Source organism: Podospora anserina, chromosome 6 (genome assembly GCF_000226545.1).
Source record: "Podospora anserina S mat+ genomic DNA chromosome 6, supercontig 2".
In the NCBI taxonomy this organism is placed as follows: Eukaryota; Fungi; Ascomycota; class Sordariomycetes; order Sordariales; family Podosporaceae; genus Podospora; species Podospora anserina.
In genome coordinates, this window is record NW_001914857.1 from 250,756 (window position 1) to 278,340 (window position 27,585).

The 27,585-nt window shown below is 53.3% G+C and overlaps 7 protein-coding genes across 7 annotated transcripts; 3 read left to right on the forward strand and 4 right to left on the reverse strand.

Annotated features, from left to right (window-relative positions):
* Positions 1-305: 305 nt before the first annotated feature.
* On the reverse strand, positions 306-8,501 carry PODANS_6_4260 (uncharacterized protein; the record flags this gene model as incomplete). Its single annotated transcript, XM_001909887.1, has 1 exon — positions 306-8,501. One exon carries the CDS (start codon positions 8,499-8,501, stop codon positions 306-308), a length of 8,196 nt encoding a protein of 2,731 aa, XP_001909922.1.
* A 1,253-nt stretch (positions 8,502-9,754) lies between these two features.
* On the reverse strand, positions 9,755-10,473 carry PODANS_6_4270 (uncharacterized protein; the record flags this gene model as incomplete). Its single annotated transcript, XM_001909888.1, has 2 exons — positions 9,755-10,111; positions 10,171-10,473. 2 exons carry the CDS (start codon positions 10,471-10,473, stop codon positions 9,755-9,757), a joined length of 660 nt encoding a protein of 219 aa, XP_001909923.1.
* Positions 10,474-11,210: 737 nt separating this feature from the next.
* PODANS_6_4280 (uncharacterized protein) lies at positions 11,211-12,078 on the reverse strand (the record flags this gene model as incomplete). Its single annotated transcript, XM_001909889.1, has 2 exons — positions 11,211-11,909; positions 11,971-12,078. The coding sequence occupies 2 exons, from the start codon at positions 12,076-12,078 to the stop codon at positions 11,211-11,213; spliced, it is 807 nt and encodes a 268-aa protein (XP_001909924.1).
* Positions 12,079-13,661: 1,583 nt separating this feature from the next.
* PODANS_6_4290 (uncharacterized protein) lies at positions 13,662-14,996 on the forward strand (the record flags this gene model as incomplete). The annotated part of the gene is made up of 1 exon (XM_001909890.1): positions 13,662-14,996. A coding segment is annotated over one exon (1,335 nt), but the record flags the coding sequence as incomplete, so codon positions are not given.
* Positions 14,997-16,766: 1,770 nt separating this feature from the next.
* On the reverse strand, positions 16,767-18,055 carry PODANS_6_4300 (uncharacterized protein; the record flags this gene model as incomplete). Its single annotated transcript, XM_001909891.1, has 4 exons — positions 16,767-17,234; positions 17,296-17,777; positions 17,835-17,892; positions 17,948-18,055. The coding sequence occupies 4 exons, from the start codon at positions 18,053-18,055 to the stop codon at positions 16,767-16,769; spliced, it is 1,116 nt and encodes a 371-aa protein (XP_001909926.1).
* Positions 18,056-18,930: 875 nt separating this feature from the next.
* Positions 18,931-22,313, forward strand: PODANS_6_4310 (uncharacterized protein; the record flags this gene model as incomplete). The annotated part of the gene is made up of 3 exons (XM_001909892.1): positions 18,931-19,005; positions 19,095-21,150; positions 21,205-22,313. 3 exons carry the CDS (start codon positions 18,931-18,933, stop codon positions 22,311-22,313), a joined length of 3,240 nt encoding a protein of 1,079 aa, XP_001909927.1.
* Positions 22,314-23,630: 1,317 nt separating this feature from the next.
* PODANS_6_4320 (uncharacterized protein) lies at positions 23,631-27,209 on the forward strand (the record flags this gene model as incomplete). Its single annotated transcript, XM_001909893.1, has 1 exon — positions 23,631-27,209. A coding segment is annotated over one exon (3,579 nt), but the record flags the coding sequence as incomplete, so codon positions are not given.
* Positions 27,210-27,585: the final 376 nt, after the last annotated feature.

Here is a 27,585-nt window from a genome sequence, read left to right on the forward strand (position 1 = left end):
ACTCAACAGGCCACCCCAAAAACAACATAAACATGATGTACAACCCATCATTCCGATCTCTCATTGCTACTACTCTTCCATCATTAATACAAACAAAAGAAACACAAAGCAAAATATACATAACAAGCCCCGCCCCCCCTCCACTAACTCCCAGATTTGTTTCCCAATAAAAAATATAAAAAACAGCCCTCAACGAAAAGAAGAAAAAATGAATCCCACACCTTGCCCGCCTGCTAAACCAACGTTCACAAAATTGATATCATTCAAACAACCCCCCTCCCCCCGCCCTCTTTCTTCCATACCCCTCAAGCCCCCTTCCTCTTTTCCTCAACCGGCGTCCCAACCTCGCTCTCCAGCGCAGTAATATTCGTCTCTGTCCCCAAAGCAGCGGGCGGATTAGTCCAGTCACTAGCCCCATCATCAAAATCCGACTCCTCACTACTACTGAACTCGTCATCACCACCACCAGGAGTAACAACCGTCGTGCCACTGCTGACCTTTCTCAACGTGTCTCCAGTCAACGTCGGCTCTTCAGCTTCCTTTTCATTCTCAGACTCCGACTCCGACTCCGACTCAGCTTCGACATGCTCAATATCATCGTCAGTAAACTCCGAGGCCGCGTCGTCAGCAGTCTTGGTTTCAGTTGTGGCGGCTTTAGTCTTGGGCTGGTCGATGACCTCCTCCTCATCCTCGGATTCAGACTCCGACGAAGAAGACGCCTCCTCCAGCTCGGGCGAAGAAGCACGGGAAGAAGCAGCGGCCTTGGCAGCGGCAAGAGCAGTCCCATCCTTTTGCTCAACCTCTTCCTCGTCGTTATCATCCTCAGACTCACTGCTCTCCTCCTCCTCAACAGCAGGAGCAGCAGCCCCCTCAACAGGAGTAGCCTCATCACCAGCCACCGACTCAGCCTCATCCTCCGATTCATCAACCCGAATCTCATCAACCCTGATCTCCTCAGTCTCTTGAGGAATCTCAACCTGCTCCTCCTCATCCTCCTTGACAACCGGGACATTCTCCTTATCCTCCCCCTCCACCTCTCGATCCCCCATCAAATCCCCATACCCCTTCCCAGCCTTGTTCCCACTCGCAGCCCTGCTCTTAGGCGTAGCCGCCATCGGAGTCCAGCTCTCCTTCCTAAGGCCCCTGTTCGCAGCACCGCCAGCAGGGTTCCTAACGCTCTGGCTTCTCTTGATGCCGCCGGCAGGGATGTTATTGCTGATCTGCGTCAAGCTAAAGTTCCTCTTAGCCTCAGGACTGAGACCAGACTGAGCAAGCGCGATACTGATCGCAGCCGAGGTCCCCCTAGCCTTGTTCGGACCGGCAGTATCAAGCGGTTGCTGTCCACTAACAACCCTCTTTCTGCTCAACGTAGACGAAAACTCCCTGTTGCCGCCACCGGGACCCTTCTTCTCGGGCAGGCCGCTGGCAGTCTTCTTCATAAGCAACACCTTGGAAAGATCCATGACACCCTCCAGCACCTTGCGCTCCATGTGCTCGGACTGGGTGGTAAGATCTTCAACCTCCTCACGGCGGAACTTGCAGGCAGCCTCGAGAGTAGACAGCTCAGAGCAGAGGTTGTTCTTGCGCGAGTTGAGATCCTCTTGGTCAAGGCGCAAATCAGCCAGGCTGGTCTTGATACGCTCCTCTTCCTCCTTGAGCTCGGCCAAGAAGGCAGTCTTGAGATTGTCGTGCTCAACGCGGAGGGCAGCATTGGCTTCCTTGACTCTGGTCTCTTCTTCCATGAGGTTGGAGAGCAACTCAATCTTGAGACGGTCATTGTCCTCCTTCATGGAAGCACGAAGCTCTTCTTGCTCAGCCTTAAAGGTGGCCTTGAGAGCCTCTTGCTCAGCCTTCAGCTGGGCCTTGAGTTGTTCATGCTCCTCCTTGAGTTGGGCCTTGGCCTGCTCATACTCTTCCTTCAGAGCAGCCTTGAGCAAATCATTCTCCTCCTTAAGGGTGACCTGGAGCTTGTCGTTATCGGCGCGGAGCTGCTCATTGACCTCGCGAAGTCTGAGCTCTTCCTCCTGGAAGCTCTTGATGAAGCTCTCACGGAGAGCCTCCTGGTCAGCGCGAAGGCCGGCATTGATCTCCTTGAGAAGCGACTCTTCCTCTCTGAGATTGGCGAGATAGGTGTCACGGATGTTCTGCTGCTCTTCCCGGAGGGCATCGTTCAACTCCTTAAGCCTGCCCTCCTCTTCACGAAGGTTGGCCAAGAAAGTCTCCTTGAGCTTATCCTGCTCCTCCTTCAAGGCAACATTGGTCTCCATGATGCGTGCTTGCTCTTCCTTGAGGTTGGCGATAAAAGACTCCTTGAGCTGGTCTTGTTCAGCGTTAAGGGCGACGTTGGCTTCCGTGATCCGGGTTTGCTCCTCCTTCAGATTAGACAAGAAAGTCTCCTTCAGGAGCTCTTGCTCCTCCTTGAGGGACGTAATCGTCTCCTTGAGTCGGGCCTCTTCGCTCTGAAGGTTGGACATGAAGGCAATGGTAATCTGCTCCTGCTCTTGAGGAAGAGTGACAGAGATATACTGCTTGAGGCGCTCCTGTTCCTCGCGAAGATCGGAAATCTGAGCCTCAACCTGCTGCTTCTCCTCAAGCCTGCGCTCCAAGGCAACGATGGTCTCCTGAAGTGTCTTCTCCTTGTCCTCATGCTCATCGGCGATGCGTTGAGTCTGAGCAGCAATGAAGATGGCGAGCTCAGCAGCAGTGGCCTTGACCTGAGAGTGAACCTCGTCAAGAGTGTCCAGCCGCCCGAACGCCTTGTCGGCAACCTCAGTATGGCCGACAAGAACATCAAGCTTCTCATTGACAGCAGTGTCATTGTACTTTTCGACAGGAATCTCAACGCGCTCCTGGATAGCCTGGGCCTTGGTGTGGAGCTGCTCATAATGCTGACCAACCGTCGAGACGAAGTCTTCAAGGGTCTGAAGAATCTTGGGCTGGTACTCGGCAACCTGATCATTGACACTGCCGACCTTGGTGATGGCCTCTTGAACTGTCTCACGAGTGAGGGAATGTTCAGTCTTGGCCTCAAGCTGGCCTTCATCAGACTTGGTAACAAGCGCCTCAACCCGCTCAAACACAGTCTTGGAAGCCTCCTCCATCCTCTCCATCGAGTCGGTGACAGCAGACCCAAGAGTATCAACCAGCTGTTTGAGCTCCTCAGCAATAGCCTTGTTGCCAACAACTGCCGCCTCCATGTTGGCATCTCGCTCCTCACCCTTGGCAGCCCGTTCCTCATGAAGAAGCTGGAACTCGCCACACTTGCCCATCAGATCAGCAATCCGCTCATCCAATTTGGCAATGACAGCGTCGCTGGCGGCTTGAACCTTCTCGTTGGTCTCCAAGTTGGCAGTCGAAAAACTAGCCTTGGACTCCTCGACATCAGTCTTGAGAGCATCAAGTATAACCTTCAAGTCGTCGCCAACAGTGTCGTTCTTGGTAATAGCCTCCTTGATAGTAGTGCTGAAGCCATCAAGCAAAAGATGAATCGAGTCCACCCCCTTTGCCCCCTCCTCCAGCTTGCCCCTCAACACGCCATGGAAGTCCTCCAAAATAGCCTTGACCTCCCCAACCCGCTCACCGACACCGACAATCTCCGCCTGCCTATCCTCCGTTGCTTTCTGGGCATCCAGAGCATGGAAATCCATGCACTCCTTCAGCTCCCCAAGCTGAAGCTCGAGGTTGTCCATGTTCTCCTTTGTCGGCAGCGAAGCCAAATCAACCTTCATGATGTTCTCAATGAGCACCTTGGTATCAAGACAAACCGCCTCGACAGCCTCGACGTCGGTCTTGGTGATTCGCTCGGGGTCGTCCAGAGCCTTCTCATGGCGCTCTTTCATCTCGTCAAAAGCAGCAACGACCTGGTTGACCAGTGACTCGACCTTGAGAATATCTTCCTTCTGAGAAACCATCTCCAACTGGCTAGCCACGCCACCCACGCTCTCTCTAGTCTCGAGGATGAGCGTCTCCAACGCGTCGATGTTATCCTTCTTGGATAGGGTGTCAACATGACTGACCAGGCCGGCAAGGGATTCTCTGGTCTCCAGAATGAGTGCCTCCAAAGCATCAATATGATCCTTGCGCACGCCCTGCTCGCCGTCAATGAGATCGTCCAGACGAGCCTTGGTATTGCGAAGAATGGTCTCGATGGCCTCAACATCCTCCCTAAGGGCGGGCTCATCATTCTCGCTCGGTACTCTTGGTTCCCTTGGCTTGCGGGCGGGCGGATCGCGGGTTGACATCTCAATCACCGTCGCCTGGATCTTCTTGAGTGCATCCTCCATCGAAGCAAGTGGGACTTGACTCGGCAACTTGGCAACTGACTCCTGTACCTGGCGGATCGTATCCTCCATGCGGCGGGCGTCTTCCTTGGACATGGCATCGGGATCAGGAACAGAGGTAGCCTGCATTACCTCAACCTTTTTGCCCAGCTGGGTAAGCAAGGTCTCAAGATTTTTGATATCATCCTTCTGGACGGTTTTCTCAACAGGGATGATAGCTCTGGCCTTGATCTCCTCCTCGTCGTTGTCCTGGGCCTTCTTCACCAAAGCTAGCTCGTTGCTGGTGCTCTTCCTCATGTCATCGATATCGGCTCTAACGCTATCGAGGCCAGCTTTCAGAGCTTCCAGAATTTCGTCATTGGCGGTGAGGTCGGCAGGCTTGTCGCGGAGGTTGTTAATGCTGACTCGGATATCGCCCAGGCCTTCCTGAAGCGCGTCGAGAATCTCAGTCAGCCCGGCAATCGGCCGTGAAGAAACCTCAGCCCTCAGGCTTGAAAGCCCCTCCTGAATAGCCATGAGAACTTCCTGGGTGTACATGCCGGCCTGTGGGGTGACAGGCACCATACTGGAGTTGACAACCTCCCGGAGAGACTCGAGCTCCTCCTTGAGCATGGTCTTGGAACTGTCAGTCGACTTGAGCACCAGCTCGCCAACCTCGTCACGGAAGCCATCAAGAGTTTTGAGCAAGTCCTGCATGAACTCTTCCTTGTCCTCGGAAGATGATGATTCGCCCTTGACGCGGTCAACATAAGATTCAATCTCGGACCTGAGCTTCTCAAGACCGTCACTGTCAACGGTGCTCTTCTTGGACTCTTCAGTAGCAGCCTTGAACTCGGCAACCACGGCGTCCCTAATCTCCTGCAACTTGGCGAGAACCTCTTCATTACTAGCAGCTGGGCTAGTGGCATTGGCAGAAATAACTGCGGACCCAGATGACAGAGTCTGAAACTCCTTACGAACAGACTCGATCAAGTCGGCAGCAATCTCAGTCGTCAGATCAACCTCTTGAAGGCCACGCTTAACAGCCGCGACCATAGCCTCGGGGTCTTGGCTCTTGGCTGAATCTCCTTGCTCAAGCTCCTTTTTGACGATATCAATCACATCGGCCGCGATCTCAGTGGAAAGATCCAAAGCCCGAATACCTTCCTTGACAGCGTCGACAACATCAGCCTTGGACAAGTCAGACTTGGTTGCACCTGAGCTGGAACCAGCGGCGGCCGCAAAGTCAAAGCCATCGAGTGTAGTCTTGACAGCATCTGACACATCAAGCGAAAAGTCGAGCGAGTCGAGGGCGGACTTGACGGCCTCTTCAATGTCGGATTTCGAAACTGATGAGCCAGGAGAGGCATTCATCGGGATCTCGGAACCAGAAAAAGATGGGGGCGATGGCATAGGAATATGAGAGCCCATACTAGCGCTTCTGGGCACCAGCGCCCTCTCATTGTTGGCCGAATGAGAAGAGCTGCCAAAGTTGTGGTCCTCCAGCACTTTCTTGACGGCCTCTGCCACAGACTTGGAGAGCGTGTTGGTCAAGTCCATCTTTTCCAAGCCATCCTTGACGGCATCGGCAACATCGTCTCTGCTCAGGTCGAGGAATTCAAGTCCTTCCTTGACTGCGTCCGCAACATCAACGCGCGACAAGTCCGGTCGGGGAATCATGGCCGCCAAAGCCTCAATATCAAAGCCCTTGAGTCCTTGCTCAACCGCCTGTCGTACCTTTTCCTCCTGTCCCCTCAGACCTTCCTGTACAGCATCCAACATGTCATCAGACAAATCCAGTCCCTTCAAAGCCTGGCTCACGGCCTCAGCTACATCTCCCTTTGTGACCGGCTGTGTGATAAGCGCCTCAGAAACTGTTTTGCTGAAATCAAAGGCGTCCAAGGCATCGGCGACAGCATCGATAACATCGTCCCTGCTAGCCCCCTTTGGTTCAGGCGGTGGCGGCATAGCAAGAAGTCCTTCTCTAACGGCATCAAGCACATCCTCCCGCGTGACCTCGTCACCAGTCTTGGGTGGCTGTGGAACCTCCCATTCTCCAAGGCACTCCGTAACTACCTCGAGAATGTCCTGCTTCCGCAACATCTCGACCTTGGGTGGCTGATAGTTTCTCAATCCCTCCGCCACAGCAGAGAAGACCTCGTCCCTTGTCGCGCCCATCGGTCGCTTGAAGTCAGCCAAGCCCTGCGCCAGACACTCGAGAACCTCCTCCCTCTCCAGCCCAATTTGCTGAATCTCGATCTCGGGCTTGTACTTCTCCCAAGCATCCTTAACAGCCTGCATGACGTCCTCTCTCCTCAAGTCGGGAGTCCTTGGGTGGGTATCCTTGAGGGCGGCGCGCATAGCGTTGTAGAGCTCCTGCGAGTCAAACTGATGAGCCTCGCGCGGACCGGTCAGCGCATGGGCCTCTGTCGAAACATCACCTCCACTACCGCCGGTATACCGGTAATCCCTGAGGATCTTATTCATCTGCTCCGACATTTGGGCCAGGCCTTGCTCGATAATGCGCTGCATGTCCGCCTTGTTGCCGTCTCCCCCACCGTTGCTAGGCACGCCCTCAGCGAGCAATTCTTCAAACTTCTGCCCGAGGTCGCGTCCCATATGTAGCACCTCGCCCCGGAGCTTGACAACCAACGCCTTGACCTCGGCAGTAAGCCCGCCAGCGTTGGCCAAGCTATCTTTGACCGTTTTGATAGCCTTGTAAACCTCCTCATTCACGTCTCCACCGCCCTGCAAAAGTCGGCTCGAGTTACTAGGGCTATCATCGTCGTCATCTTCCCCAACATCCCAGCTGCGATTCTTGTTCCCGCCGCCGCCGCCACCAGCACCGCCCGCAGCGGCAGCAATGACAGCCTGTTGTTGATTCTCCTTGATAAACCTGGCAAGTTCCTCGATTTTGTCAGCAGTGGCCATTCCAGAGAGTTTACCGGCAAGGTCCGAGAGTTTGTGGCCCAGATTCTCCTGTCCCTCCTTGGTAGCCATATCCCGTATGATCTTCTCTACCAGGGTGACAGTCGTCGAGTTTGTTCCAGTTTCCGAACCGACCAGGGATGGGGTGCTCAACATGGATTCGCGATCAAAGGAAGCTGCAAAGCTGTTAGGGGACGGAATACGCGGAAGAGAAAATGGCCGGACGGATTTACTGAGTTGAGTGGGAGAGGTGGTGTGATGACGACCTTCCAGTAACAGGGGACCACCATAGAGGTCGCGGTTGGCCGCTCTGGCTTTGCTCTCGGTAATGAGGTCTCGGAGACTCTTGCGGATATCCTCGTCGCGGGCATTGGTCGCTTCCTTGAGGCTGAGAAGATCGGTGGCATTGTCACGGGAACGTCGACTGAGAAGAGACATTTCCTTTTGGAGCGTTGTCGCAATATCGGTGAGGGTAAGAATCTGGTTAGAAAGAAGATCCAGGGACTCCGGTACCTTGGCTACCTGGACCATGGCATGCGAATTGTTGGTGATATCTCCTAAGGGTTGTGAGTGCGCCTGCGGTTGGGGCGGAGGCGGTTGCGGTTTCTCGGGCTCCATGCTGGGAGGGGGGGGTTTGGGACCCATCGGGGAGCTGTAGAGATTGGTGTTGGTGCTAGGAAGGTGAGTGTTAGACTGGGTGCTCATATTCTGCAGCGCGAGCATGGTAGCTGACGGAGGGGGTGTGTTTTCTCCCAGAATACTCTGGTGAGTAGCCCGGCGGGCAGTCGGGCGGATGATGGGTGTCAAACTAGGACCCGGTTTCAATGTTGACCTGTCATCGCCGCTGTGGCCGAAGTAGTCCTTCTCGTCCTTGGGTTCTATCCAGGAGTTCCTTGCGTTTCTCGAAGGGGTAACGGGCCGGGTGTTCTTCTCGGGGGACCTTGGTACGGGAAGTTCTCTCGCCGGGGAACTGCCGGCCTCGATCATCATGCTCATATCCTTGACCGAGGTGGGCTGGAGAGAGTTCATTCGGCGGTGGGTGTTGGCGCCTAGGGGTGCGGGAGCCATGCCTGGGATGGGCAATGGGCGTTCTGGTGAGACTTCGAGGCGCTGATGCTTGGGTACGTGGGGCACCAGTGCGGCATTCTCCCGGGCCTTCTCAGCCAGGGCAGCATGGGCGGACTGGATGGCACTACTAGTTCCTGTCCTCGACACGATGGGGGACTGGGGGTTGAGAGGAAGTGGGGGAGGAGCCCTCTCGGGGTCAGAGCTGTCCCACCTGTTCTTCATTAGCGATTGCCAAAGATGCGACATGGCATTGTGGGAGAGGATATCATAGCATGGTCATTGTGGATTGCCAGAAGTGGGATGTGAGGCAAAAGAAGATGGATGATGTGTGAGTGTGGTGAGTAAGTAACATACATGGGAACCAAGGCTCGGCCGTGATCCGAAAGAGAGGCGGAATGTTGGTGTCTTAGGTCGCGCGGAGTGTCCCTCTCGACGGGCGCCATTGCGTTGATTGTGTTGATTATATGTGGGTATCGAGGGTATCGTGGGTATCGTGGGTAGGTTAAGGGCGAGCGCTACTGGAATGCTCTGGTGAGGGTAGGTTGGAGTGGAATGCGACGTGACTCGATACAAGCAAACAGTCGAGCAACGAATGGCAAATGGCAAACAGAAGTCGCTTTGCATAAAACTTCGTCGACGAGGGGGTACCAGACGCCGGCCAAAGCACGACAACAAAAATGGGTATCGTGAAAAAGGTAAAGGTGTGAAGCAAGCAGAAGGCTGGAAATGGTGCTCCTCTTCCGAGTGGGTATAACAAGGTCTTGTTAAGGCCTGTCAATTGTGCAGTCCAAGAGGAGGGGCCGTCAACATGGAGCGGGCATGGAGCGACATGGGCGCCTGAGCTGGCGCCGTGCCCACCAATTGCGACCAATAGCCCTTTCCTGTTGTTGATTTGAGTGGGTTCCCCCGGCAACGTGTTAGCCGCGACCGGGGGCTATCCTTGCTACCAGCTGCAGGAAGCACTGACCAGCTGCCTCCTAGCCGTTATCGATAACCGCCAGAGCCTGTGACCAAAGCTTGAACCCTGTTGTTTTGTTTCCCATCGTCGGTGATGTGCCGTCATGGTGCAGCAGCACTGTCTTGAATGAATTTCCGGGAGACGGTCTCCATCTTTTAGTGCAGAGGTCGAATGGGGGGATCTCGAGTACCTGGCATCAGTTCAACAAACTACTGCAGCTACACTTCAGCATACATATAATATGCGTGTGTTCCCGTTGCATCCCAAGCATGAGAGTGGGGTCGAAAATACGGTGTGTGTGCGACTCGATAACTCGAGCAACCCCTCCACAAGGCAACATTGGGTCTCTGCCAACTTGGTTCTTATAAATATTTCACGCGATAATTATTCTGTTGATGTCATACAAGCTCTACCCCTGGCCGTTGTATCAAGGCTCCATCTCAAAATGAATCTATCTCAAGTCCTCTCCCAACCCCAAGATTACGCTAATTACAACATCATGAAGACTCTCCTCCTCCTCCTCCCAGTGCGTGTGCCCCTTTTATGGCCTGGTAGGCGCAACAGCAGTGACGGTGAACTGCGAGCACCTCTGGAGGCCGATATCAATTTTGACGAAAGCCTTGCTATCATACCCGCTCAAGCAAACGGGCGCGCCATTGGCCTGAATCCGGCCGTTGCCAACATCGAATCTGACAAACAGCAGGTCGTTCCTCGAGCAGTCCTCGGCGCGGAAGGTGGTCTCGTTGAAGGCAACGCAGGCTGTCTTGCCGACAAGGTCACCACGAAAGGGGGCAGCAAAGCCCCGCTGGACAATGAGGACGTCGGTCCCCAAGATCTTGCCGGGGGTGACTTGTCTGTCGGCGTGTGTCCAGGCACAGGCGGCTTGGACGATCTCGCCCTGTTGCATAGACTTGTCAGTGTGCTGGTTTTCAAAGTAGGTTCATGGGAAGAGCATACGCTGTTGGTGAAGGTCAAGCACTCATTGTTGGGGATGCCGCCAATCTGCTTGAAGACAAAAGTATTGGGGCCCTTGACGGGTCCTGGAGGGACGAGGATCTGAGCCGTGGAGGTGGCAAGAGCGCTCAGAAGAGCAAGACCGGTGGTGAACTTCATGATGACTGGTAGAGGGTAGGTGATTGCAAGACTGAGAAGATGATGCTGCTGCTGAGACCAAGAATTAATCAATCCAAAACCACAATCCGTCTGCTTTATACATCTTCCAAAAACGATGAGAAGCATGATGGTATCATAGGTTCGCATAAAACTCAAGACAAAAATAGCATCCTTTACGTCGTAACAGCCGCTCGTCGATGATATCGGGAACTACAACCTAAGAAGCGTGGACTACAACCACAGCATGTGGGCTTCAGTCGAAAAAAGGACTGAGAAGAGACTGTTGAGCCCAACGGGGCTACATCTTCGTCTAAAATGCTACGAGTGCGACTTTAAAGTCTGGTACCAGGATGCCAAGCCATGCGCTCGGGGTTCATCAAATTATTTTACCCGGTAGAAGTCATCTCCAACATCACTTCGCGCCGCGGCATCAGTCGGATTATGATACCACGAGATGCAGGCACCGCTACTAGGCAGGTAGGTCTTCTGGTGGCGAGGGTCAAAGCATACCTGCTTGGGTGCTTGGTATCTACACTATCATCACCATCTGTCATGCGCAGGCCTCTTCGAGGACGAGAGGGATGTCTTGCTGGGTGCAACCCCTGAACGCCATGCAGCCACGCAGCTTCCCACGTTATCATGTTCCTCTGATGAATATGCTCACTGAGCTCGGGAAAGCTTCCCCTTTTTGCAACATGGCCGGCCTCCTGCTCTTTTCGACGCTGCCGGTCTTCCGTTGCCTCAATACAGAAGAATCATCCCATCCAAGCTGTACCCCTGAGTCCTAACGTGTGAACTTCACCATCCAATAATGGCCGCAACACTCATCCCATGTTGGTGTAAGTATGTACTCGCTATATCATCCCATCTCATACACCTTCCCCCTAAGCAACAACAACAACAGCCTCACTCTTCGGCCCCCTCGCCCCAAAAATCGTACTCCCCACCCTCACCTCATCACTCCCCATCGCAATCGCCCCCTCAAAGTCCTCACTCATCCCCATACTCAACTCCAGCAGTCTCTCTTCCCCCAACCCAAGCTCCTTCCTCACCAAATCCCTCTGCTCCCTCAACACCTGAAAATCCTCATTCTCATTCTCCGGTGTCGTCTCCCTACTCCGTGCAATTGCCCCAATAGTCATCAACCCCAACAACTCCAAATTAGGGCACTCATTCTCGATCTTCTTGCACAGCTTCACTGTCTCCTGCCCTGGTGCACATCCCGACTTGGACTCTTCCCCCGAAGTGTTGACCTGCACATGAACTTTGATCTTGCCGAAAATATCCGGGTTGGTCGCTGCAGCAATTTGATCACCGCGGTACTTGTCAAGGAGCTCAGCCTTTTTGAGGGTGTCGATGCTGGAGATGCAAAAAAGGTTGGGAATTTTGGCGAGGTTTTTGGTGTGTTTTGATTGAAGACCGCCGATGAAGTGCCATTGAATCGTCCTGGGGAGGAGCTCGGCTTTTTGGGTCAGTTCTTGCGAGTAGTTCTCCCCAAAGTGGAGGTGTTTTGTCTCAGGGGCTTCATGGAGGGCGAGGATGTCGTTTGCGGGTTTGAGTTTGGAGACTGCTACGAGTCGTACCTGGGGGTTGGTGTTAGATATTTGTAATGTGAGATTTGAAGGTGAAAAGACAAAGACTCACAGGACGCCCCTTGGCAACGGCGGCGATTTTATCTTTGACGCCCTGTAATTGCGAGATGAGGGCGCTGGCTCTGGTTGGGTCTACTTTCATTTCGGCAGTCTCGCTCATTATGCGATTGGTATTTTGGTTGGTTATACAAATAATCGAATATGGGATTGGTTTGTGAGATCTTGGATGAAGTGAATGCCTTTCAGATGTCATTCATGGGATGGGTTAGGTGAGGGGCATTTCGCTAGAGTTCCATAGATGACTTGCTTTATCTTGCTCTAACAGAGCCATGCTTTTTTTCGGCGATTTGAACTTTATCTTGTTAAGAATGCGATAGGCTAAAACTGCGGAGAATCTCCACCAACAGAAGACCCGCTCTCAACAACACATCTCAAGATGGTCTATAAGCGTACATTATCCTGAGCCATGCTCAAAAAATAGTCAGGATATGTTAAAGATGATCAAATAGGTGTCAAAAAATAATAGATTCGTTGGAAGGGACAGCTGAAAGGCCCATATTCTATTTAAAAGATGTAAGTTGAGAGTTATATTTGCTGACTTGCGCCACCAGATCTTTTGTCCAGAACGTGTTCATCTGCATCATGAAAACAGTTCTCAACAGCCGTAACAGACGCTAATACTCCGTCTCTCCCACCTTCTTTCCACTTCCACTTGTTGAAACACTTCCCCTTCCCTGCGGAAATACCTCTAGAAATCCATCTTCTCCACCGTCATATCCCGAACACACCTTATCCTCCCACGCAAATCGAACGTGCATTCAACAGGTGAGAAAGGTGTCTCCTATGATGAGTATGGCTTTGTTCTGTGACTGACACAGGGAGGGTGTCTTTACTTGAGGGTGATGCTTACAGCACGTGAAACATCGAAGATGCCTGGTAGGATATAACATACTTTCCACAACGAGACCGCCGGACGCCAGCCCTGTAACCTTTAGCATGATCTATTGCTCATTTTCAACCTTATCGTATGGGACTGGGCGGCCATGACTCTTGCCGGTGACTCTTACCGGTGATTGACAGAGTGCCACACTGATATTTATCAGGCATAGTGCATGGATGGTATGTTGGTGATGTCGAGTTTGCGATGTTGGAGCTTAGGGCGCAGGCCCGGCTCGTCGTGAGGAGGAATGTTGACGGCCGGTGGTTTACTGGTCACTTTTTCACAATAAACTTAGATCTGTTGAATTCAGATACTCAGTTCAGCGAATTTGGTTGTCAAAAAATGGGAGCATGCTTAAGGTCGTTTGTGGATTCACCTACCTGCGTTGGGAGCCCATTGTACTTGCCTTATGGGTTTGGAGCTCTTGCCTCGGCCAAGTGAATAAACTCGCGACGGCAATGTCGACCTACTTGGATCAAATGCTCTGCTCTCACGCATCCATACAAGACCCAGTCTTTGTACTCGATTTCTTTTCACTCACCCCCACTCTCTCTCCCTTCACCACCCCCCAACACTCTCACACGACTTCCACACTCCCACACTCCCACACTCCCACACTCACTCACTCACTCACTCACTCACTCCCACAACGTAACACTCGCCAGTCTACAATTCTCTGCAGAAGGCCGACAACCAAGGATTTCAGGACCAATATCGACAATTGCGACTCTAAGCTGGGTATCCACAATGGTAAGTATCCTCACACTCCTGAGGAGTAACACAATAGTTCATACCTTTCATAGGCACGCACCCCTAGTCGCTCTAGTACCGCGACCGCCAGCAATGAGGACGTGGGACAACCTACTCCGCGACCTCGTGGCCGTCCCAAAAAGGTCATAGCTGTGGGTGAAAACCACACTGCAGCTAACTTTACACCCAGTGTAACACCTCGCGGCCGTGGCAGGCCCAAAGAGAAAGCCGACCCTGTTGATCTTGAGGAAGAAGCTCCTGAGTCTGAACAAGAACTTGCCGAACCCCAGGAATCTGTTCCCACGCCTCGTTCCCGTGGCCGCCCGAAGAAGAAGGTACACCATTGGTCCAAGCAAGCCCGAGAAGCTGCCAAATTGCAGCAAGAGGCTCAGCTTGACAACGATGATGAGCCCGAGGAAACCACACCGTTCAAGCAACCCGCAACAGCTCCCCGGCCACGTGGTCGCCCCAAGAAGCCAGTGACAGAGGCTTCTCCTGAGGAAGTTGCGAGTGGCAAATCCCAGAAGGTCCCAGTCACGGCAGCCACGATAACTACGGCCAAAGATGAATTGCGCGCCGAGCTTCTTGGTCTCTCCACTGGATTCCCTGATGGAAAGCCATATAGCACCACTAGTCGCGGTCGCGGCCGTCCCAAGAAGACCCAGACCGTGGAGACAGAAGAGGTTGACTCGAACGAGCAGTTGTTTGACGAAGTTGAGCATATGTCTATCAAGCGTGGCCGAGGGCGTCCCAGAAAATCCGACACCCCCGTCAAGAGTGCCCAGGGCACAGTCAGCCGTTTGCAACCTTTCAAACACTCTGAGACTGACACTAGCTCTACCCTTACGGCTATTGCTACTGAAGGTGTCAAGAAAAGGGGCCGTGGGCGCCCCAAGAAGAATAGTTCTGGGTTTCTGGGGGCTGTTGAGGTGGCCACGAACACTCAGGCTAAGGGAAGTGAAGCCGGTGATGATGCCATCGACAGCCAAAAGAATACTAAAGAGGATGCCGAAATTCCTTTGGCTAAATTCATTGAGCAAGATGAGAATGATTCGGACCAAGACGAGGATCACGAACCCTCCCCTTCTCCGTACCACTCTTCATCGCCCTCTCCATCCCGCGCTCCGCCCCAGCTACCTTCAATGCATACCGTTTTCAGGAAAAGAGGTATCAGCCAAGTCAACGGGACCGTCGAGAAAAACCCCAAAAAGCGGCTTGCGCACTTTACCGTTGCCAGAAAGACTGCTGCCAGGCGCTCGGCTTCATCACCCAACACGCGGTCCCCGGCTTCGTCAGCTAACGAGAGGTCCCCGGCTTCATCACCCAAAGGGCTTGTGCCTAGTTCCCCTTTACGACAACCACCAGTAATCCACTCCTCTCTTCTCTGATAGGCGAGTACAGTGTCAACTACGTTGTCGTGGGGGTTAAGATTCACCCAGGCAGTCTGACCATCAAGCTTGCCACCGACGGCGGGGAAGACATGCTCGTTGGCTCTCTTGAACTGAACCGGTGGAGCGGTGTGATGAGATTTGCCTTGACGGAGAAGAAGATCCGGCAGTACGTCCTTAAGCAGGAGCGGATTGAGCGGGAGGGTCTTGTTCTCTCTGATATCATGCACCTGGAGGATGGCGAAGATGACGAGAATGAGATTTCTCTTTCCAGGGGCAAGGAGGTTGCCAGTACTGGTGACGATGACGACGACGACGACGAGGCTGCACTCACTCACAAGCGCAAGGCGTCCTCTGTGGATGCCGCTTCCAAGCATCGCAAGGTTTCATCGCAGTCGAGTTTCTCTGCTGAGGTTCGCACTCTTTATCTTGCCTGTCGGATCAAGAATATTTTCTCCAATGTGGTGGAACACAAGGCCCAGGTGGGAGCCGTTCAGTTTTTATACGACGAAGGCTGGGGTGATGGCGTTTGAGGATGCGATGATTTGTGTCCCTGGTGGTGAGCCGTGTGAGCTTAGTGGGGAGACGAGGAAGGATAAGGGGCCCGAGTGGCCTTCTCAGGATTGGTTGTGGGGGATTTTACTGAGCCGCACTCGGAGTGAGTGGCAGGGCTGGAGGGGTGGTCTACGAGGATATCGCGATGTTTTTTTAGCTTTTTGCCTTGGGGGGGGGCATAATTCGGCAATGAAGATGGGTGAGGTATCATGGCATCTTGTTCGGCGTTGGGTTTGGTTCGACTGGTTCTCCGGTTTCTCATCGAGAAGAGGGACCTATTTGCTTCGGACCGGGAGTTTTGTTGAAGAGGCGGTACTGAGGCAAATTACTAGCGGACATCGACCTTGCGTTTGGGAAATGGTCTTCAAGGCGAATCTTTGCTTTCTAGTATTAGATTTGGGACAAGGACATGTGTTTGAGATGCAGGGTCATAACTGAGGATGACACTGGGGGTTCGGAGAAGAGCGAGACTAGTCTGAAGTATTGACTTCCAATTTTTAGTGTACTTATATTGCTGAGAAGAGCATTGTTGTTCATAAAACTTTCGTTTTCTTCTACTGAGCAGTGACATGGCTGGTAGGTCTCTGATAATATGGAGAGTGTGGCACCCACGTCCTTTCAGTGGTCATATTGGGAACATTATAGTTGAAAACTATCTACAGTATCTCTACCAGGTACCAGGCCCCATCGTCTCCTCTCATCTGACAATGCAAACTACACAAGCTGCCCTTTTCTCCAAACCTCCCCCCCACAGTAAGACCACAATGATTGTTGTATCTGTCTGTCCCAGTAGTACTTTATCTCTTTTTCTCCCTTACTCTCGAGGTAATTACATTACCGTTTATTTCTCTTTCACACACTCTCTAAAAAAAACTCCTCCCATTTTCTCACATGATGCAAAAACCCAACACCTAAAAACCCAACCCAACCGAACAACCAGCCCACCCTAACCGGGGCCCATCGATCCATCAATACACAAACAATACCAACCAAACAACAACAACCCAATTTGATTTCCACCAATGTCAATCCATCCATCCCAAACAATCCCAACCAACCTAGGCACCTTTAAACCCGCCTCTGCTGCTGCTGCTGCTGCTGGCGCCTCTCCTGCTGCTCACACTGCTGCTGCAGACACCTCCCCCGCTGCTCCTGATACTCCCGATACTGCTGCTGATAGTGCTGCCGCCCCTCCTCACCACCACCACCTCGGCCCTACCGATGTTGCGGCTGAACAGGCTGACTCGGCATGTTCCTAATCTGCTTGATCAAAAACTCCCTCTCGTCAATAAACTGCTCATCGTCCGTCCTGTCCTCTAGAAAATGACTCAAAAAGTGCAGCAACTTCTCCCTGTTCATCAGCAATATCTTCTGCACCGGCACGCTCTTGTGCGGGTTCGCCACAAAGACTTTGAAAACGTGGAACCCCTCATACTGCACCATTTTCCGGTCGTCTCTGAGCAAGTTCATGCAGATCTTCAGGTGCTCCCCCCTGTCGACGTAGGCGGTCATGACGTTGTAGTTTGATCGGTCGAGCAATATCTCGCCGAGCAGTTTGATCGACTGCCGCTTGGTGACGTAGCTGTTGGATTGAACCAGGACCGAGTTGTACCGAGAGAAGAAGAGGTCAAAGTTGACGGCGAGGTATTTTGGGACGAGTTCTTTGTGTTTCGTGAGGAGTTCCTTTTTGGTAGGGGGAATTAGTAAAGGGAGACAGAAAATAAAGGGGTAAAAGGGGACACACTCTAAACGTGGTAAAAGCATCCGCCGCCACCTCAAAAGAGCTCTTATCTATCCACTCAAAAAACTTCCAGAAAACCCCGTTGCCAGTTTGTGGCCTTTCGGGGTTGATAGCGCCCAAGCCCCTCGAGCTGGACCCCATCTCGTCGCCGTCGTCGTACAGTATCACCGCAGCGGCGGCCTCATTCTTGAGAACCTCGCGCAGTATTGTCCCAGCCGGCGTAGCGCTCTCCTTGTGATCGTACGACTTGCATAGCTCGACCAGTACTTGCGGTCTCTTTTCTACCACCCAGGCCAGGGCCAAGGGTTCGGGTTTCTGAACGCCGGCGGGGGTGCGGAACCGGAAGATGTAGGAGAAGATGACTTGGGTGTCTTTTCGAGATTCGAAGGGGAGACGGTGGAGGTTGGCGGCGAGGAGGTAGAGGACATCTTCTTCGATCATACCGGTGATCAATTGGTAGATTTGTTCGGGGGAGGGTTCGGCTTCTGGGGACATTAGATGTTAGTTTATGTGTGCGGGGAAGCGTTAAGAGCAAAACATACCGGGAGTGCCTTGGAGAGCCATTTTGATTTGCGATAGAACCTTTGCTAGCTCATCTGCCTGTGTTGGGCCGGTTAGATCTTGCTGGGCGCATTGTAGAATCATCAATGTTTACCTTTGGCCCTCCTTGCGGTCCCTCCAACTTGGAGATATACTCCCTCGCCTGCTTGGGCAGGTCGGTCGCATTGGTCCTTGTGCGCGTCCGCCCAAAAAGAAAAGACATGTTGCTGGAATCCGCCGGCGCAGCGAAGCGCAAGTTCGACAGTCAGAATCGGGTACAGGGTCGTCCTAGGAGTCGGAGACAAGTTGAGAATGATGTATGTATGTACAGTCTCGGAGACGGGAAGCAAGCCTTGGCGGGCACCTTGGGGGCCCAGGTGATTGATCTTATCGACAAGCGGTATCGGATCCCCGGTTTAGCCACAGAAGAGTTGTACAAATGCCCGCTCACGCAGAGTGCATTTTTGCTCTTCAGAATGAAGTCTGGCAAAGCCCAATCTGGCCTCAAACACAAAAGGTCAGCTGGAAAAGGGGCAATTGTTGTGATGGCAACTCAATCCGTCACAGGCCCAGGATGTTGTTGTTCCTGCCGCTGCCACGGGCACCGACAGGGAGGGGAGAGCAGTGACAGGGTCAGCACGGGCGCTAAGATGGATGGATCACAAGCCTATCATAACCCTGGTTGGTGTTAGGGGGCTACTTACTGGATGGTGGATGTGAGGCTGAGATGCGCTGCGATCTTGGCGTGTCGCAGAGTTGTGCTCTAACAGTCGATTGGGTTGATTTTTGCGGGGCGCTGCAAGGCTGCTGCCAGACCCCGCAGTCAACCCCTCCAAAAGTTGTTCTGGGGCAGAAGGCCAGCGCAGTCGTCTTTGAATTTCGAGTCACACTTTAACTTCGAAATTTATTGCCCTCCAAGCAGTTACCGGTACGTCTGCACCGCCTGTATCCCAAGTGAGTCAGGCCCGCTTTTCACTTATGCCTATAGCCTTTTCTCTCTTCCTTCTCTGTTTTTCGTATTGCCAGCAGGATCACAGGACTGACCTTTAACACCTCCCTCGCTACTAGGGCGATTTCTGCGAGCGCATTGGTTTCAAGATGTCCATCGATTTCCCGAAGGAGGAGGAGGCCACTATCCAAAGATGGCGCGAGATCAAGGCCTTTGAGAGACAGGTGCGCACACCGCCTGGCGCGACCAGGGCGCCAACCTCTACACCTCGCTGCTGCTGCTGTGGTGGTGCGTGTGCTTATACATAGCATAGGTCGAGCTCTCTGCTGGCAACCCCAACTACACCTTCTACGATGGCCCCCCATTCGCGACGGGTCTGCCTCACTATGGCCATCTCCTGGCCTCCACCATCAAGGACATTATCCCAAGGTATTGGTCCATGAAGGGTTTCCATGTCGAGCGCCGCTTTGGTTGGGATACCCACGGTCTTCCCATCGAACATGAGATCGACAAGAAGCTCGGTATTTCCGGCAAGGCCGCTGTGATGGAGATGGGTCTGGAGAAGTACAACGAGGAGTGCAGAGGAATTGTCATGAGATATTCCGAAGAGTGGAGGCACACCATTGAGAGGTTAGGTCGCTGGATCGACTTTGACAACGACTACAAGACCATGGATCCTACTTTTATGGAGTCCGAGTGGTGGGTGTTCAAGCAGCTGTTCGATAAGGGAGAGGTATATCAGGGCTACCGTGTGATGCCCTACTCGACCGCACTCACCACTGCTCTGAGCAACTTTGAGGCAAACCAGAACTACCAGGATGTCACCGATCCCGCCGTTGTCGTCGCCTTCCCCCTCGTTGACGAGCCCGAGACCAACTTCCTCGCCTGGACAACCACCCCCTGGACCCTGCCATCTCACACTGGTCTGGCGGCGCATCCAGACTTCGAATACGTCAAGATTGCCGACGAAAAGACGGGCAAGAACTTCATCATCCTCGAGAAGCTGCTCTCGACGCTCTACAAGGACCCCAAGAAGGCCAAGTTCAAGGTCCTCGCCAAGTACAAGGGCAAGGACATGCTCGGCTGGAAGTACCTGCCCCCATTCGACTACTTCTATGAGGAATACAAGGATGTCGCCTTCAAGCTCCTCAACGCCACTTACGTTACGGCTGAAAGTGGTACCGGTATCGTTCACCAGGCCCCGGCTTTCGGTGAGGACGATTACAACGTAGCCGTTGAGGCTGGCATTGTGACCGAGAAGCGCCCTCCTCCCGACCCGGTTGATGACTCGGGTGTTTTCACCAGCAAGGTTTCCGATTTTGCCGGCCTCCACGTGAAGAAGGCCGACAAGGAGATTATCAAGTACTTGAAGGGCACTGGCAGGCTCATTGTTGAGTCTCAGTACAAGCATTCGTACCCCATGTGTTATCGTTCCGATACCCCTCTGATCTACAAGGCTGTGCCTTCTTGGTTCATCCGCATCCCCAAGATCATTCCTCAGATGCTCGAGAACATCGAGGGCTCGCACTGGGTTCCCTCGTTTGTCAAAGAGAAGCGTTTCGCGAGCTGGATCGCAAATGCTCGGGACTGGAACGTGTCCCGCAACAGATATTGGGGTACTCCCATCCCCCTGTGGATCAGCGATGACGGAGAGGAGCGTGTCTGCATTGGCAGCATTGAGGAGCTGAAGGAGCTGAGTGGCTATGAGGGTGAGATCGCAGATCTCCACCGTCACAAGATTGACCACATCACCATTCCCAGCAAGCAGGGCAAGGGCACCCTCAAGCGCGTTGAGGAGGTCTTTGACTGTTGGTTTGAGTCTGGCAGCATGCCTTATGCCAGCAAGCACTATCCCTTTGAGAACAAGGAGGAGTTTGAGAAGAGCTTTCCTGGTGACTTCATTGCCGAGGGCCTTGATCAGACCAGAGGCTGGTTCTACACTCTTCTCGTTCTTGGCACCCACCTCTTTGGCATCTCCCCTTTCAAGAACTGTGTCGTCAACGGCATTGTGCTCGCTGAGGATGGCAAGAAGATGTCCAAGCGCCTGAAGAACTACCCAGATCCCACCGTCGTCATGTCCAAGTATGGTTCTGATGCCCTCCGTCTGTACCTCATCAACTCGCCTGTAGTGAGAGCCGAGCCTCTTCGCTTCAAGGAGTCTGGTGTCAAGGAGGTCGTTGCCAAGGTTCTTCTTCCCTTCTGGAACAGTTACAAGTTCTTCGAGGGCCAAGTTGCGCTCCTCAAGAAGGTTGAGAATATTGACTACAAGTTCGACCCCAGCATGGAGTCGTCCAACATCAATGTTATGGACAAGTGGATTTTGGCAAGTTGCCAGAGTCTGCTCAAGTTTGTCAACGAGGAGATGGCTGGTAGGTAAAATTGTGTCACCTGGAATCTGAACCCCGTGTTAACCTGTTTTATAGCCTACCGTCTGTACACTGTCGTGCCCAAGCTTCTTGAGTTGATTGACAACACCACCAACTGGTACATCCGTTTCAACCGGAAGCGGTTGAAGGGTGAGAACGGTCTTGAAGACACCCTCCACGCTCTCAACACCCTCTTTGAGGTTCTTTTAACGCTGTGCCGTGGCTTGGCACCCTTCACTCCCTTCCTCACTGATACCATCTACCTGAAGCTCCTTCCTTCCATCCCTGAGAAGCTCCAGGGCCAGGACCCCCGCAGTGTTCATTTCCTTCCCTTCCCCGAAGTCAGGCAAGAGCTTTTCAACCCTGACGTTGAGCGCAGAGTGCAGCGCATGCAGAAAGTTATCGAGCTGGGCAGATACTCCCGCGAGAGACGTACTATCGGTCTCAAGCAGCCCCTCAAGACGCTCATTGTCATCCATCACGACCCACAGTATCTGGAAGACGTGCGGTCGCTCCAGGATTACATCACTGAGGAGCTCAACATCCGCGACATTGTGCTGACCTCGGATGAGGCACAGTATGGTGTGCAGTACAGCGTCACGGCTGACTGGCCCGTACTTGGCAAGAAGCTCAAGAAAGACATGGGCAAGGTCAAGAAGGCGCTGCCAAGTGTCACCAGCGAGGAGGCGTATGCCTACACTCAGACTGGCAAGTTGGTGGTGGACGGCATCACCCTCGAGGCTGGCGACCTGGTTGTCAAGCGTGGGTTGAAGGAGGATGAGTCTTCCAAGAACTTGGAGACCAACACCGACAACGATGTCCTTACCATCCTCGATGTCGAGATCTACCCCGGCCTTGCCGAGGAGGGTCTTGCTCGTGAGATCATCAACAGAGTCCAGAGGCTGCGCAAGAAGGCCGGTCTTCAGGTCACCGATGACATCAAGATGGAGTACAGAGTGCTCAGCGATCCTGAGAACACTGGCTTGGAGAAGGTGTTTGAGTCCCACAATGAGACTATTACCAAGGCTCTGCGGAGGCCGATTGACAAGCATGAGGTCACCCACATTGAGGGCCAGATCCCCGAGAAGAAGGAGGAGGGCATCATTGCTGAGGAAGAGCAAGAAGTACAAAAGGCTACTTTCTTGCTGCGTCTCCTCAAGCTCTAAAAGAAAAGGTTTCATGATATCCAGTAGCTTAGGCGTGTAGCAAAATGAAACAACGTTGGACGAATAGTGTATCAATGCTGCGAAATTTTGGTTTTATTTTATTTTCTATTTACCCTGTTTTGCGGCAGCCTAGATGGTGGTTATTGTCAGAACGTTGGCTTGTATTGTTGGAGCAACAGCTGGGTAACTAAAAAGGGGTTAACAAGGGGCACACACCAGGTAACAATTCTTCAACGCCATAAATTCTTTGGCACATTGGTTCTTGTGTACGGAATTGTAGTCGGCAACCACACATTGACCATATACGGTAGCCTGCTTCCATTGTTAGTTTGTGTCCCGAGTTTCAAGATGTTTGCTCCGTGGTTGCCCCACCTCAGCAGTGCATTTTGACACAGCTTGAGCGAACCGTTGGATGGGACGAGTCTTTTGGGTCATGCTTGCGTTTGCTGCCCAATTTAAAGCTTGAGCCGGAACAGCTATTAAGTCGAGATGGGTGTCGAGGGCCTGTCTGAAACTGCTTGAACTGTCGACTCGAGGACTTGAGAGAATGAGTGGTTCACGAGGGTTCGGGTTCCCCTATCCCGTCTTGCATGACGTTTGACTTGCTTCTTGTCGAAGGTCTTGGCATCTCGAAGGCGCGCACTGGCCCGCCGTTTACTGGATTCTGCCCTAGCGCGCCAAACAAAGCTCCCAACCCTTCCTGTCCAATCATTGCTGGCCATCGAGGCCCAGCCATATGGATTACCTACCTTATGTCACGCCCGTCGCTTTACGCGACTTTTGAGGCTTCACCATCCGCGACTTCGACACGCGCCCCCCCTTCCCCCCCGTCCCCTGCCGGCCGACCATCCATTGCACCTCCTTTTTTTCCTTCTCCACGCATCTATTGGGCGCCTTTTTTGTCACTGCCGTTGCTGTGCCGCCGGTGCTTTCGCGACTCCAAATCAAGGCCGAGCCCGGCTTGTGCATTTGCTGCGATTCATTGTTTTTTTTTGTCGGCCAAGACACACGCCTTGTTTAGCACCAACTATTGCTGTACGCTTTTGCTTGTAATTTACGAACAAGACAACACATTTTCGAATTGTATCAGCCCACGTCAAAGTCTATCATGCCTTGGAGGTGGCGCCCTCTCCCATGCCGCCTCACTCCTCTCTGCCCCTCCGAGACGGCAGGGCTGGGCCTCCGCTTCCTTCTTCTTCCAACACGTTTGTCAACAGCAATAGCAGTCAGCTCCACGAGCCGTATTCAGATGAAGGTTGGTTTCTCTTGAAGCTTTTGCGCCGCGCCCACTGAAGCTAACCTTGACCTCGCGCTCCAGACATTGAGCTTATCCACGAGATCGTCGCATTGGGAGAGTCCATCTTCCCTACCCTACCAGAACGAGACAAACTACCTACAGAAGCCCTCTTCCGCGCGGCAGAGGAGATCCTCCCCAACCATGGCTACGATCCAGATGACCCTCCCTCCCACATCTCGCGCCTCATCTTTAAGATTGGGGGGCAGCGATCGGGGGAGACGCTCAGCCACAAGTTTAGAACCGTCTTAGAAGGAATGGGTATCAAACTTGAGTTTGTTCCGAGCAGTCCACCCACCAGACCTGACTCACTTCGATCTTTTCCACTCACCGAGGAAGAAACCACGGTCGAACTCGAGCTTGGCACCACCCCCCGCCGGCAACAGTTGCCACAGCAGAGGCGGCGCAGGCATAGTTCTGTCTCCCGTCGAAGCGATAGAACCGTTGTGTCGGATGAAGGGACTTCTGAACTACCTATTCGCGCACGATCGCGACCGAGATCTCACTCGGTATCGTTCTTGGACGAACCAGGGCGCGATCATTCGGACGACGAATCAACGCGCCCGTTCAGCCGCTTGGGAAGGGACGGAAGAGTGGTCCACGCCAACCCACGGCCGGTACTCAAAGCAACGACAAAGGAAAATATCAAGAACTGGAGCTCGGCCACGAGGGAAGCCACGAGGAACAGGGAAGCCCTGCGGCGCATTACGAATTGGCGCCGGGAAAACGAACAAGCGAGCAATGACGAGCTGGAGGACGCGACTGAAAATGCGGTAGAGAATCAGCGACCCAAACAAGGCGGGCCGCACATTCCAGCGCATTTTCGCGCGCATGTCCCGATCAAGGAGGTTGTGAATCTCCCGCGTGATTTGGGAAGTACCCGGCCACATACGACCACTGCCGGAAACGGTGTCAACAAAGGACGGCCCGCATCCCCTTCCACCATCGCGGATACTGAGCCGGTGTACGACTCGCCTCGCTCCGACGACATCATCAACGGAGCACGACGTGTGAGCGACTCGACCGCTCCGACCCAGGACGACGACCGGCCCCGACAGCAGGAATCTTCCGCATTGTCCCATGGAGATCGTTCCGCCGTGGATATCCAGGCCCTGGAGGCGAAATTGGCGCAGCTCAAGATGGCCGAGGACGAGGCACTCGTCAAGGATGCCTTCAAGACGTGGGAATACTACTTCCAAATCGTCCAGGATACGAACCGTGAACTCTTGGCCGTTGCCGAGGATGTCGAGGACCGCGACCTCAAGAATGAGGTCATTGAGGTTTGGAAGAAAGAATACTGGGCCCTCCTGGAGGAACAGGCCAATATCCAGGCGTTTGTCGAGCACCGGGAGTACACCGAGCGCATGGAAAAACGCGCGACAAGGGTATACGAGATCTACACTGTTCGTACCACGATCACGTTCTGGCACGGCTTTGCGCTGGATGAACGCGACCGGACCGCGGTAGCCCGAAGACATCTGGTGCGCAAGAAGGCTTTTGAAGCCTGGCGCCAGCAGCTCATCGAGGACGAGGCCAAGGTTACCAACTTTATCCTGATGCATGCGCTGCAGAAATGGAGCCAGACTACCCTGCTTTCCGAGGTTCGCCATAGGGTGGCGATCAAGACGGACCAGCATGCCCTCATCAAGGAATGTCTGGGCATCATGCAGGAAACTCAAAAGATGCATCTTGCGGACACACTCTGGTCGGTTCGGATCTTCAAGTTCAGCCTGAACACCTGGCTCGACAGGGCGAATGATGCTATGGATCAGCACGAGCTAGCCATTGACGTGGACGAGAGACTTGTGCTCGACGAGGCAACCGGCATCTGGCACGAAGAAACCCTCTACCTCCAGGACACGGCAATGGAAGCCACCGTCGAGGGACTGAGACAGGAATGCCGCAGGACCATGGCATACTGGCAGGAGCAGGCAAGGCTCAATAAACTTCTGAGATGGTATCAAGATGCCGACGAGGAAGACACAAGGTATCACGTTTTGGATACGTGGTATTCGGCCTTTCAAGGGGCTCTTCAGGATGCCGAAGATGCTGACGCGATTCTGCTCAGAGAACCTCTCAACCGGTGGGAGAACGTGACGAAGCTCAAGATGTTTACCGAGCGCGATGACCAGTACACGATACTCGACGTGCTGTCGCATTGGGCGAACGAGGAACGGCTCGGGTTCTGGAGACGTTACACGGACGAGTTGGCGATGGAGGGGACGCTCAAGCAGGTGCAGGCTGCTGCTGTTAGGTCGCAGAACGAACGAGCGGTTGACGAACGAAAGGCCATCAGCATGGATAACTATTATGTGTGGGGTGATGTGGTGGATGAGTGGTTGATGGCGCTGGATGTGGGGGTGGCCTGGAAGCATCGACGGAATGCAGATGTGGTGAATATCTTTCGCACTTGCAGGCCGATTGTGGATATGTGGCTGGATTACCACTGGGCGATTCTGGAGAGGGACCGTCGTGCTGCGAGACAGGCGGACAGCATGGTCAAGCGTTTCCGTGTTATTGGAACACTGGACAAGTGGCCGGTCATTACGGAGAAGAAGCGAAGGGAGAGGTTGATGAGCTCGCTGCGGCAGTTTCGGCGCGATTACAAAGTCAAACTTGCGAGTTCCTGCTTGGAGTGGTGGTTTCACTTTGCTGGTGATCATGTGGACACTGGCAGATATGCTCATGATACCAATATTCACTATGAGAGTGAGGATATCAACGGGCAACTCAATCACTGGCTCGAAGTTGCAAGGACAGCCGGAGATATGCAAGATGTGGCCGTGGACGCCGAATTGGAGGTCCATTGCAACAACTGGATAGAGGAGCTGCACGAAGCCCAGGCAAACGCTGAGTATGCCATCAACTATGACGAGGACAAGACTCTTGGTCAGTACTGGCAGGCTTGGGAGTTTGAGGCTCTGCAGCAGACAAGCAGGAACCGCATGGCTCTCACGGTCAAGGAAAGAAACGACAAGCGTTGGTGCAGCCAGATCTTGGACGAGTGGCAGCAGGAGGCCAATCCGGAAATGACACAGCTTGATCCGAGAGCCAGCATCATGTCCCGCCGCAGCAACAGGACTCGGACCCACGGGTCCGGAGATGATACCCTCGGCCCAGGCGGCTTCACAGCAAGCCAGCTGGTCACCGTCAACACCAGCACCCTCCCCGACCGTTCTCGCTTCTCCCGCCCTACCTACCCAGAAACACCTCGTGTTCCAACTGTCTCCCAACTCGGCCGCAACCCACCACTCTCTGCTCGCTTCTCCACTCGCTCCAGAAGTCTTGGCCCAATGCTCGAATTTGACGAGACTAGCTTCTTGCCTGATGCTGAGACCAATGATCCTGGGTTCATGAGCACTCCCACGAGAAGGACTAGCACTTTGCGGCCGTTGGGTTATCGACCCACGACTACCCCGTCTGCTATCCTCCCCAGCCCCTTGGAGCGGGGATTGAGGAGTGAGTACGGCGCGAACGGTAGCTTGGGAAGTACTCCAGGGATCATCAGGTCGAGGCTGGGCCAGCCGCCGTTCAGGGGGAGCACGTTGAGGACGAGGGTCGAGTTTGCGGATATCAGTGAGGCTAGTGCTGAGGATCAGTAGTCATTCCTCTGTGGCGCCGCTCTGGTATAGATACGATGTACGAGTCGCTGTGTGTGTGTTACAAGACGGGACTGGGTGTCTGTTTCTAGCGTCTTGTTTATACTGTTTGTTTTTGTTACTTTGAATGCTGGCTGCGTGGTTTGGTTTTGGATATACCCCAGGGCTCTAAAAAAGCAAAGGTTTTTTTCTTTCTCTTTCGGTGGAAAGTCTTTTTTTTTCTTTTCTCTTTTTCAATATTTGTTTATTTTTGGGTTTGCATGGCATGGATTGGCGGCATTTTTTTGGTCGACTACAACGGGAGACTCACACTATAACAAATCGCATGGCGAGCGAGGCGTAAGGTTTATGGGTTTGAAGCTTGTAAGGCTACTCCGTC